General features: G+C 44.5%; 1 protein-coding gene across 3 annotated transcripts; it reads left to right on the plus strand.

Annotated features, from left to right (window-relative positions):
- Positions 1–2,790: 2,790 nt before the first annotated feature.
- Positions 2,791–9,660, plus strand: LOC134293873 (uncharacterized). Of its 3 annotated transcripts, XM_062962905.1 has the most exons (7): positions 2,791–3,122; positions 3,248–3,377; positions 4,808–4,864; positions 5,359–5,461; positions 5,627–5,811; positions 6,951–7,086; positions 8,437–9,660. In XM_062962905.1, exons 2-7 carry the CDS (start codon positions 3,255–3,257, stop codon positions 8,469–8,471), a joined length of 639 nt encoding a protein of 212 aa, XP_062818975.1. In that variant the 5' UTR covers positions 2,791–3,122; positions 3,248–3,254; the 3' UTR covers positions 8,472–9,660. The 3 variants fall into 3 exon arrangements, with proteins under 3 accessions (XP_062818975.1, XP_062818974.1, XP_062818976.1); XM_062962904.1 differs by lacking the exons at positions 2,791–3,122; positions 3,248–3,377 and having other exon boundaries at positions 3,922–4,864; XM_062962906.1 differs by lacking the exons at positions 2,791–3,122; positions 3,248–3,377; positions 6,951–7,086 and having other exon boundaries at positions 3,922–4,864.
- Positions 9,661–12,561: the final 2,901 nt, after the last annotated feature.

Below are 12,561 nucleotides of genomic sequence, written 5' to 3' on the forward strand. Positions count from 1 at the left end.
AGAGGCCCCATCTTCATTTCCATGCCTGCGTCTATAAATAAATGCAATATACAATCCTACATATTCCAGGGCTTCTTTCTGAGCCCACACTTTGCATAGTAGAAGCTGCCTCTGAAGAAGCCCAGCAACTTCTCAGCAACATGGGCCTCATTCCCTTTTGGGTGAAGGTCTTTGGGTGGGAAATGGATGGGGGGCAGACAGTCATGTGGGTGACTAAAACCCATGTGTTCAAGTGAATAGAGACAGGAAGGAGGGATAGCATAGGATCATCTGAATTTCCTCTTGAGGGCATGGAAGACAAAGTGTATTGATGGTCCATATTGGCTTGGGTCAATGCTTGGTGGAGCGGAGGCCAAGGAGAGCATCTTTGGTTGGCATATGAGGAACAGGGAGCTCAGGGTGCTTCCATTTTGAGATCTTGTGTGTGTTTTTTTTGGGGGGGGGGGTTGTCTCCCATGACCTTGCAAATAAACTAGTCAAATGTGGACTAGACAAAGTTACTGTTAGGTGGATCTTTAATTGGCTAAGTGACCGAACCCAAAGAGTGCTCACCAATGGTTCCTCTTCATCCTGGAAATAAGTGACTAGTGGAGTGGCACAGGGTTCGGTCCTGGGCCCAGTTCTGTTCAACATCTTTATTAATGACTAGATAATAATAAAAATAAAAATCTTTATTTATACCCCGCCATCATCTCCCCACAGGGACTCGGGGCAGCTACACATGGGGCAAAGCCCGATCAGTATAATTTACAAAAACAACAGAGTAAATACATTGCACAGTATACAAAAGATAAAACACAATAAGGCAATAAAACAAGAGTTAATACAACAGTAATACAGTAGAGTCTCACTTATCCAAGCCTCTGGATTATCCAAGCCATTTTTGTAATCAATGTTTTCAATATATCGTGATATTTTGGTGCTAAATTTGTAAATACAGTACAGTAATTACAACATAACATTACTGCGTATTGAACTCCTTATTATCCACGATACTCGCTTATCCAAGCTTCTGCCAGCCCATTTAGCTAGGATAAGTGAGATTCTACTGTAATATCAATCAACCACCAAGTACAGTTCAGTCAACTTCATAGATGGGGGGACTGCAGCAATATAAAAATAGCACCATCAGATTAAAATACCCAAATAAAAGGGACCTAATAAAATTCAGGATAGAATTATAATACCGACTGAGGCTGGTCATCCAGTGACTGTCTCACCAAAGGCCAACCTAAACATCCAAGTCTTCAGTTGTTTCTTGAAGGAGGATAGAGAGGGAGCCAACCTAATATCCCTGGGGAGGGTGTTCCAGAGTTGGGGGCTACGGCCGAGAAGGCTCTCTCTGTCTCTCTCGTCCCCACCAGTTGTAACTGTGATGAAAGTTTAGAGCAGGGGTCCCCAAACTTTTAAAACAGGGGGCCAGTTCACGATCCTTCAAACCGTTGGAGGGCCGGACTATAGTTGGCCACCAAGGAATAATAATTAATAATAATAATAATTAATAATAATAATAATTAATAATAATAATAATAATAATAATAACAACAATAATAATATCAAAGAGGGTTGGAAGAGACCCTTTGGGCCATTGAGTCCAACCCCCTTCTGCCTCTGTGCACCAAAAGCACTAGCAAAGCATCCCTGACAGATGGCCACTCAGCCTCAATCTTAATAATAATAATAATAATAATAATAATAATAATAATAATAATAATAATAATAATAATAAAGGGTTGGAAGAGACCCCTTGGGCCATTTAGTCCAACCCCCTTCTTCCTCTGGGCACCAAAAGCACAAGCAAAGCATCCCTGACAGATGGCCACCCAGCCTAAATGTTAATAATAATAATAATCATAATCATAATAATAATAATAATAATAATAATAATAATAATAATAATAATAATAATAATAATAATAAGGGTTGGAAGAGAAGAAGAGACCCCTTGGGTCATTTAGCCCAACCCGCTTCTGCCCTTGTGCCGTGGGGGCCGGATAAATAGCTTCGATGGGCCGCATCCGGCCCCCGGGCCTTAGTTTGGGGACCCCTGGTTTAGAGGGTGTGCTTATCAAGTTTTCAGATGACACCAACTTAGGAGAGATAGCTAATAACTCCAGAGGACAGGATCAGAATTCAAAATGACCTCAACAGATTAGAGAGCTGGGACAAAAATAAAAGGAATGTCAACAAGGACAAATGTAAGATATTACACTTAGGCAGAAAAAAATGTAATGCAAAGATATAGAATGGGTGACGCTTGGCTTGACAACAATCCATGTGAAAAAGATCTTGGAGTCTTTGTGGACAACAAGTTGAACATGAGCCAATAGTGTGATGCAGCAGCTGAAAAAGCCAATGGGATTCTGGGCTGCATCAAAAGGAGTGTAGTGTCTAGATCGAGGGAGGTCATGGTGCCTCTCTATTCTGCTTTGGTCTGGCCTCTTTACCTGGAATACTGCGTCCAAGCAAATCCCATGGGTTCTGCCTCCACTTGAGAGCAGGGGTGGCACTGGCGCCCACAATGGCAGATCCACCAGCCATCGCTAGAATACAAATTTCTTGCAATGGGATCTCACAAGTCCCAACATTTCACAGGTGAAAACTGAACACAGTTTAGGGCTAATCAACATCAGAATGAGGTCAACATGGTGATGTTACTAATAAGAACAGACAAGCTAGGGGCTGCTGATGTAGTATTCTTTTTTTAGTAGTATTCACTGCTAATCCTGAGAGCACCCAAAAGCCACCCCCCCCCCCCCCCGCCCCTGCGCTGCTTTCCTCCAATGGGATTAAGGCCTGCAAGATCTAATCTCTTTCTCTCTCCTGCCCTGAGAAGGCCAAGGAGGCACAGTGGGCTGCTTTGCAAGAAAGGGCAGATCCTGTGAAGGAAGGGGGGAGGGTCTCTTTTGGAAAGGTAGAAACTGAAGGTGGTGGAGTCCATGGAGGAGAAGAAGGGCGAGGAAGAAGAAGGAGATGGTGATAAGATCAGACCTTGAGAGATGATAATAGTCCGATGCTGAGAATGACCCACTGAGTCACTTCTTCCTGCCTTTCTCCGAGGAGCTCAAGTTCTGTGGTGTCTATGGCTCTCCTACAGTTTATCTTCACAGCAACTCTGCCAGGTAGGCAATGTGTGAGAGAGCTTGTGGAGGGTGGAGAAGGGGGTGGGTGGGTTTGGAATCGGCAGAATGTCCGTCCTCTCCCAAACTTTGAGCTCTAACCCTTCCTTGTGCCCCTCCTGTTCTAGTGGTGCCATGCAAAAGCAGCCAGAGCACTCACTCCTGTGGCTACTGAGCCCCTGGAAAGGCTTGGCGGTGCTCTGGAGCCTGGTTTCCACAGCGGTGGACAGCGCCCTCGTCTTCTGGCGGACTGTCTGGGTCAGTATGGCTCCCCCAAAGCACCTCACTGAATCCCACCAGGCTGGATGGTTTCTCAACTGGAAAGGAGCACTGCATTCAAAGCAGTGACGGCCCATCCGCAAGGCAAATTAGGCAGTCGCCTGTGGCGCAACGCAATGGGGGGCGCAGTCGAGGCGCCCCTGCGTTCCCACGGTGCCGCCATGTCGTCAGGCCGAAGGAAGGCCGCCAGGTCCATCGCCAATTATCGCACATGCTTTTTTTCGGCTGATGGTCCTGTGCTGGAGTGCCTTCTCCGTGTCCGCGCAGGCGAGTGGGGAAGCCCTGCGCATGCACACAGGACTATCGGCCAAAATGGCCTGCGCGGACGGGTGGCTGGATTGCCTTCCGTATCCGCGAGGGCGAGTGGGGAAGCCCTCCACCTCTGCAGCCGCCGTAACAGCATTTCCACTGCCGCAGCCGCCCCAACCGCCATAGCCGCCGCAGCCTCTGGTTTGTGGGGGGTGGGCTCCAAAATTCGTGGGTTTCCAGAATTAGGTTTGCCTACTATTTAAAATTACTTCGGGCCAGTTCTGAGCATAGCACGCCAAAGCGGCTCAGCTGATCGGAGAGAAAATGGGTTGAAACAAGTCAATGAAAAGCTGGCCAGTTTCTTAACTTCCCCACTGCCACAAACACAAATGGAAAAATAACACCCCATGGAGGCCAATGAGAGTGGGAAAAAGTATAATATTTACGCTATCAAATCTAATGCGCACCTCCATGTTCAAAACACTGAAACAAAAAAAACCCCTATTTGCTGGCGAATGTAATGTGCAGCAGCAAAAAGTGCGCTCCTTGTAATTTGGCTAGAAAAAGTGTGCATTAAAGTGCCTGCCTGCTTTAAAAAATAAAAAATAAAACCCCATTTTCAGCAATGGAAAGGAAAACCACAAGATGCATAGAATGAATCCATTTTAATTGTCTTGGTTCAATGCTATGGAATCATGGGGCATGTAGTTTGACAAGGTCTTGAGCCTCTTCTGCCAAAGAAGGCTGATGCCTCACCAAAGTACAAATACCACCATTGCATAGCATTGAGCCATGGCAATTCAAGGAGAGATGGCATCCCTCAAATAGGAGCTCCTGGTACAGTAGAGTCTCACTTATCCAAGCTAAATGGGCCGGCAGAACCTTGGATAAGCGAATATCTTGGATAATAAGGAGAGATTAAGGAAAAGCCTATTGAATATCAAATTAGGTTATAATTTTACAAATTAAGCACCATGGAAGCAGCCTCTTCTGTCTCCCTCAGGGGCGATTCCCAAGATATAATAGAATATAAGAAAACCTTGAAAAGTTTACAGTATTGTGCCATGGACACACACGTCTTGCATTGTATAAATGCACACATCTTCATCGCCCTCCTGGGTTTTCTCTCTGCTAACTCTGGTTTCTCCAAACCCTTCCAGGCTGCTCTGCTCTTTTACAAGCTTTTCTGGGAAGTCATCTTCCAGTTGGTGCAGGAGGTAAGGGCCCCAAATCACTCAGTGGACAAAGAAACCCCTTTCCTTTGCAAATACAAAAAAAGGGGGAGACCTCTTGAAAACCTAAGCTAGCCTCTCCATGTCTTTGTTATATGGGAAGACAAGGACTTTCTTCACCAAGTGATGGGTCTCCAACAACTGACCGTCTGTTACAGTCAGAGGCTTTAAAGAAAATGCTCTAGATCTGTATTGCTTACTTGGATTGTTGTTAGTGGTTGGTTTTAATTGGTGTTTCAATAGTATAATTAATTTCATTTTATGTTAGTAGGTATATAAGGCAGTCCCTCAGTTACAAACAAGGTGGTTCTGTAGGTTTGTTCTCAAGTTGAATTTGGAGTTGGAATAGGGACGTTTCGGAAGTGTCACTCCAGCAAGTGCCCTGGATCATGTGCAGGTGGCCCATTCCTCTGCCCATCCGGCTCTTCCTGGGTCCCCTGCCCAGCCATGGCTTCCCTTCTGTGTCCTTCCTGCTGCAGGGCTGCTCCTCGGTGTCTTCGTGGCTGGAGGAGGCCGGAGAGGTCACCCAGGGGGACAAGACCCTCTCCTCACCGCCAGAGAGTCCCCGGCCCTGGGAGACAGGTTGGTACAAAGGTACAAGGCCTTGTTGGGTCATCTGCATGGTTGCTGAATGACCCCAGCTCCTCTAGTTCCTCCCTTGGCAAGGGGCTGTTTGTGCAATGGGAGACAGGGAAGAAAGGGCAGTATGGGCATCGCCTTGCAATCCATCGCTGTGTCTGCCCGCAGGAGCTGAGCGGCATCTGGAGGCGCAGGTGATGCGGCTGCAGGCGTCCAGCAACGTGGCTTTGGGCCGCCTCTCTGCCCTGGAGTCAGGAGTCCGGTACCTGAGCCAGGAGCTGCGGGCTGAGAGGCTCTTGTGGAGCAGCCGCTACCTGGAGCTCCTGCGAGAGCAGCAAGGCCTGGCTGTGCAGGTGGGACCCTTATCATGCCATAACCAGAGACCCTCCTTCTGTTCACAAGAATTTGGGTAATATTATGATCAAATGTATGTGATAGGGTGTGACATGTAATGCCCCGAGTACTTTTAGGAGCATACCCAAATTGTGCTCAGATTATAAATATATTAGAAAATACAAATGAGACTTGTTCAAAACTTAATCCTCATCATGCCACTTTAGATGAATTAGAATGTAACTCATTTGATCCATATAATAATATGACTAAGTCATTACATGTGTTATGGTCTTTACAGAGACAAGCCATCAGCCCAAATGAAGAACAGTTGTATGGACTCCCAGATGGTTTATATTGGATGTGTGGGAGGTGGGCAAGGAAGGTTTTACTTGCTGTCTGGAAGGGAACCTGCACCATTGGGACTCTTATGACAGCAGGTATCTCTTTCTATGATCCGAAACAACCAACTTAATAATAATAATAATAATAATAATAATAATTAATAATAACAACAACAACTTTATTCTTATACCCCACCCCATCTCCCCGAAGGGACTCGGGGCGGCTTACATGGGGCCAAGCCCGAACACAACAATATAAAAGCAAAAGCAAAACAATAAAACAGATCAATCAGCAATAAAACATCAACAACGATAAAAACAGTCATAAAAAGTCACATACAAAAATAAAATCTTAAAATCCCAAGGATCTGGGCCAAGGTGCAAAATATTCTGCATGGCATAAGCAGTTTGCTTGGCAAAAATTATGCCACCTTCTACACCATTGATTTTTTAAAAAGAACATAAGATAATATAAAAATGTTACTATATTATTAAGTTTGCTTCTGTAAAACATCTGCTCACAAAAGAGGGGAATGTGAGGGCAGTTGGGAAAATATAATATTAATTTTACAATTAAGTTCAAAGTTAGAATTAGAAAGATTCTAATTTACCTTGGATCAGAAAGCGCTGCTTCAAAGCTACTTTCCCTTGTATATGCACAACATTTCAGACTATTGCAGCATTTAGATCAGGCATGGAAAAACTTTGGCCCTCCAGGTGTTTTGGACTTCAACTCCCACCATTCCTAACAGTCTCAGGCTCTTTCCTGAGGAAGGGGCCTGAGATTTCCTTGCACCCTCCCTCTTGGCTTCCAGTTGCAAAGACAGGAGCAAAGGCTGTGGTCGTCAAACTTGGAAGGATTGAGTGAAGCCCCCCAGGAGATGCTGCGCCAGAGTTGGGACCCCCATGAAGAGGAGGAGGAGGAGGAACAGGAACCAAGCCACCCCACTGGTGAGTCAGGGGCAGGGATCTTCAACATGTTGGCCCTGGCCCCTGGCCCACCGGTTGCAAGGACATTTATCCCCCGAGGCAGCAAAGTCCCTACAATGGCTTTCTACTCTGCACAGTTACAGAGCGATGGCTCCACTTCGTGGGATTTGTAGCAGTGTCAGAATTATAGTTGGAAGAGACCGCATGGGCCATCTAGTCCAACCCCTTTCTACTACCATTTTAATGACAGAAACATGGAAATATGGAAGTGGTTAAATATAACCTCGGGATTGCTGCAAGGCTTAAACGTTTACGTATTGTGTCTGATTGTTGTTTCATAGTTTTATAATTTTAATGGTTTTAATATATTGTCATTGTTGTTGTTTTGCTCTCTCTCTCTCTCTCTCTCTCTCTATATATATATATTGCTATGTATATATGTATATATATATTATAATATATTGTATTGTATATGCATATAATATTAATAATATTATTTTATAATACAGTATAATACTAATACAATATAATAATATTAATTATATATTATATATTACATGTACTATTATTAATAATATTACAATATATAGATATAGTAGAATATGGTAATTTATTGCCAGTATTGTGCTATGCTAATAATATAATATTGTATGTAAATTTAATTTGTAAGCCACTCTGAATCCCCTTAGGGGTGAGAAGGGCAGGATATAAATGTATTAAATAAATAAATAAATAAATAAATAAATATGTGATGTTTTATACATGTAAATTTTGCCACGGATTATGCTGAGAACCGCTTTGAGTCCCCTTAGGGGTGAGAAAAGTGGAATATAAGTGCAATAAGCCCCGGTGGCGCTGTGTGTTAAAGCGCTGAGCTAGCAAACTTACGGACCGAAAGGTCGCAGGTTCGAATCCAGGGAGCGGAGTGAGCGCCCGCTTTTAGCCCCAGTTTCTGCCAACCTAGCAGTTCGAAAACATGCAAATGTGAGTGGATCAATAGGTACTGCTCCGACGGGAAGGTAACGGCTCTCCATGCAGTCATGCCAGTCACGTGACCTTGGAGGTGTCTACGGACAATGCTGACTCTTCGGCTTAGAAATGGATATGAGTACCAACCCTCAGAGTCGGACAAGGGGGAAAACCTTTACCCTTAAGTGCAATAAATATATAACTAACTAACTAAATAATAGTTGGCCTTCCACCAAACTACAAATCTTAGAAACTTGTCCACTAGTATCAAACCAAAATGGATTTATAGTACAGACGGACTTTCATTTTACTAGAAGAGGGGGGCAGCTCCACTGAAAGTCTGTAAAGAGGGAGCACAACAACACAACAATAACAGTTGTCAATTTCCTTGCTTTTTCGCAGTGGGACCTGGACCCAAGTGGGCTGCAAAAGAATGACTAGCTCCATGACGTTGCAGAGAACCATGCCATTGTTTGGGGAGAACATTTCGAACGCGTCTCTCCTCTCTCAAAGTCTGGACTAAGACCAGTGGACCAATCCAATGAATAAAGAAAGAGCACTGCACCAAGGTGGACCCAGACTCAAAGCAGGAGGTTCCGCGATGGTTGTCCGTCCATGCGCCAGGTGAGGTCCAGGCTGCAACAAACAGGACAGGGCCCAGGGGGAGCCAAAGGCACATAGAGGAGCATCAAACTTCACCCGGAAGGCAGAGTGGAACAAAATTGCAAATCTGAGTCCTGACAGATTAGAGCAGGGGTCCCCAAACTAAGGCTCGGGGGCCGGATGCGGCCCTCCAAGGTCATTTACCTGGCCCCTGCCCTCATTTATAATATAATATTTTATATCAGTTTTAATAATATAATGTATTGTATATACATATGATATTGATAATATTATCATTTTATACAGTATAATACTAATAATAATACCATATAATAATATTAATTATATGTTATATATTACATATAATATTACAGTATAGTGGTATAGTTCAATATAGTAATATATAATGCTAATATTGTGCTATGCTAATAATATAATATATTGTATGCACATACAGCTGCTCTGAGTTCTCTTTGGGGTGAGAAGGGTGGGATATAAATGTAGTAAATGAATAAATAAATAATTTTGGACTTAGGCTCGCCCAAAGTCTGAATTGACTTGAAGACACACAACAACAACAATCCCAATTAACTTGACTATCTCAATGGCCAGAAGGAGGCCCACACTTCCTATTGAAATCCTGATAGGTTTATGTTGGTTAAAATTATTTTCATTTTTAAATATTTTATTGGTCTTTCATTGTTATTGTTGTTGTTTTGGACTACAAATAAGATATGTGCAGTGTGCATAGGAATTTGTTCATTTTTTTTTTCAAATGATAATTCGGCCTCTCAACAGTCTGAAGGATTGTGGACCGGCCCTCTGCTTTAAAAGTTTGAGATTAGAGAGCTGATTGTCCTGGAAACTTGGGACTCAATGGAGCAATGGGTTCAACTTCCAGGAAAGGACACCCACCTGAGCTTTAAGAAGAACTTCCTGACTGCAAGAAGAATGGTTCAGCAGTGGAACTCTCTGCCTTGGAATGTAGTGGAGGCTTTTAAACAGAGGTTGGATGGCCATCTGTCGGGGGTGCTTTGATTGTGCTTTTCCTGCATGGCAGAAAGGGATGGGACTAGTGGCTCATGCTGTCTCTTCCAACTGTGATTCCATGACTGGAGGAAATGTTCCCACTATCCCAGAGTATTCCCATAGCTATCCAGGCAACAGGAAATAAAGGACAACCAAACTACGGCAGGTCTCCAGCCGTGCTTTGGACAAGCCATTTTGGGTCTGGGTCTGCCGTAGTGCTGCCAATTGCAGCAGCACTAACACCCCCTTTATCTCCCGACCTCTGGTCCAGTTTTGGCCGGAGGCAACTCTGCAGTTAACCTTTAAACCCATGTAAGAACTGGGGATTCCCCTTCCATCCTGCTTCACCTTCTGGGAGAGGAAGGGCACTGGGACACATTTTCTGAGAGCCAAAGCAGAGTTAGGCCTCACTTAGGCCTCTTCCACACTGCCTATAAAATACAGATTATCTAATTTTAGAATCATAGAATAGTAGAGTTGGAAGAGACCTCATGGGCCATCCAGTCCAACCCCCTGCCAAGAAGCAGGAAATCGCATTCAAAGCACCCCCGACAGATGGCCATCCAGCCTCTGCTTAAAAGCCTCCAAGGAAGGAGCCTCCACCACAGCCCGGGGCAGAGAGTTCCACTGTCGAACAGCCCTCACAGTGAGGAAGTTCTTCCTGATGTTCAGGTGGAATCTCCTTTCCTGTAGTTTGAAGCCATTGTTCCGTGTCCTAGTCTCCAGGGCAGCAGAAGACAAGCTTGCTCCCTCCTCCCTATGACTTCCCTTCACGTATTTGTACATAGCTATCATGTCTCCTCTCAGCCTTCTCTTCTGCAGGCTAAACATGCCCAGCTCTTTAAGCCGCTCCTCATAGGGCTTGTTCTCCAGACCCTTAATCATTTTAGTCGCCCTCCTCTGGACGCTTTCCAGCTTGTCAACATCTCCCTTCAACTGTGGTGCCCAAAATTGGACACAGTATTCCAGGTGTGGTCTGACCAAGGCAGAATAGAGGGGGAGCATAACTTCCCTGGATCTAGACGCTATTCCCCTATTGATGCAGGCCAGAATCCCGTTGGCTTTTTTAGCTGCTGCATCACATTGTTGGCTCATGTTTAACTTGTTGTCCACGAGGACTCCAAGGTCTTTTTCGCACACACTGCTGTCAAGCCAGGCGTCCCCCATTCTGTATCTTTGATTTCCATTTTTTCTGCCGAAATGAAGTATCTTGCATTTGTCCCTGTTGAACTTCAATTTGTTAGTTTCGGCCCATCTCTCTAGTCTGTCAAGATCGTTTTGAATTCTGCTCCTGTCTTCTGGAGTGTTAGCTATCCCTCCGAGTTTGGTGTCATCTGCAAACTTGATGATCGTGCCTTCTAACCCTTCGTCTAAGTCGTTAATAAAGATGTTGAACAGAACCGGGCCCAGGACGGAGCCCTGCGGCACTCCACTTGTCACTTCTTTCCATGATGAAGATGACGCATTGGTGAGCACCCTTTGGGTTCGTTCGCTTAGCCAATTGCAGATCCACCTAACCATAGTTTTGTCTAGCCCACATTTTACTAGTTTATTTGCCAGAAGGTCGTGGGGGACTTTGTCGAAGGCCTTACTGAAATCCAGGTAGGCTACATCCACAGCATTCCCTGTATCGACCCAACTCGTAACTCTATCGAAAAAAGAGATCAGATTAGTCTGGCATGACTTGTTTTTGGGAAATCCGTGTTGACTATTAGCAATGACCGCAGACCACTTCCTTGATGATCTTTTCCAGAATCTTGCCTGGTATCAATGTGAGGCTGACCGGACGGTAATTGTTTGGGTCGTTCTTTTTTCCCTTCTTGAAGATAGGGACCACATTCGCCCTCCTCCAATCTGCTGGGACTTCTCCTGTTCTCCAAGAACTCTCGAAGATAATTGCTAGTGGTTCTGAAATAACTTCCGCTAATTCCTTCAATACTCTTGGATGTAGCTGATCTGGCCCTGGGGACTTGAATTTGTTTAGAGAGGCCAGGTGTTCCTGGACAGCTTGTTTCCCTATTTGGGGTTGGATTTCCCCCAATCCTTCGTCCATTCCATGTTGCTGAGGTTGAAGATGGCTTTCTTTTTGTGAGAAGACCGAGGCAAAGAAGGCATTGAGCAGTTCTGCCTTTTCCCTGTCCCCTGTCGCCATCACCCCATCTTCTCCTTGCAGAGGCCCTATCGCCTCCTTTTTCTTCCTTTTTCTACCAACGTAAGCAAAAAAGCCTTTTTTGTTGTTTTTTATGTCCCTGGCAAGCCTGAGCTCATTTTGTGCTTTAGCCTTGCGAACCTTTTCCCTACAGGTGTTGGCTATACGTTTGAATTCTTCTTTGGTGATTTCTCCCCTTTTCCACTTCTTGTGCATGTCACTTTTGAGCTTTAGCTCAGTTAGAAGTTCTTTGGACATCCATTCAGGCTTCTTTGCACTTGTCTTATTTTTCTTCTTTGTTGGCACTGTTTGCATTTGCGCCTTGAGTATTTCACTTTTGAAAAACTCCCATCCATCCTTAACTCCCTTGTTTTTTAATATCAGCGTCCATGGAATGCCGCTCAGTAATTCCTTCATTTTTTGGAAGTCAGCTCTCTTAAAGTCGAGAATGCGTGTTTGACTTGTCTTAGTTTCAGCATTCCTTTGTATTGCAAACTCCAGGAGCACATGGTCACTTGCCCCTAAGGATCCAACCACTTCAACTGTATTGATCAGGTCTTCCACATTTGTTAAGATTAGATCAAGAGTTGCTGATCCTCTTGTTGCCTCTTCTACCTTCTACCTTTAACTGGATTATATGGCAGTGTAGATTCAAGGCCCTTCCACACAGCTATATAACCCATTTATAATTGACTTAATGTCCGGGGAAAACCTTCACCCTTTACCTTAACTACCACCAATTCCTC

Source organism: Anolis carolinensis, unplaced genomic scaffold (assembly GCF_035594765.1).
Source record: "Anolis carolinensis isolate JA03-04 unplaced genomic scaffold, rAnoCar3.1.pri scaffold_10, whole genome shotgun sequence".
NCBI lineage: Eukaryota > Metazoa > Chordata > Lepidosauria > Squamata > Dactyloidae > Anolis > Anolis carolinensis.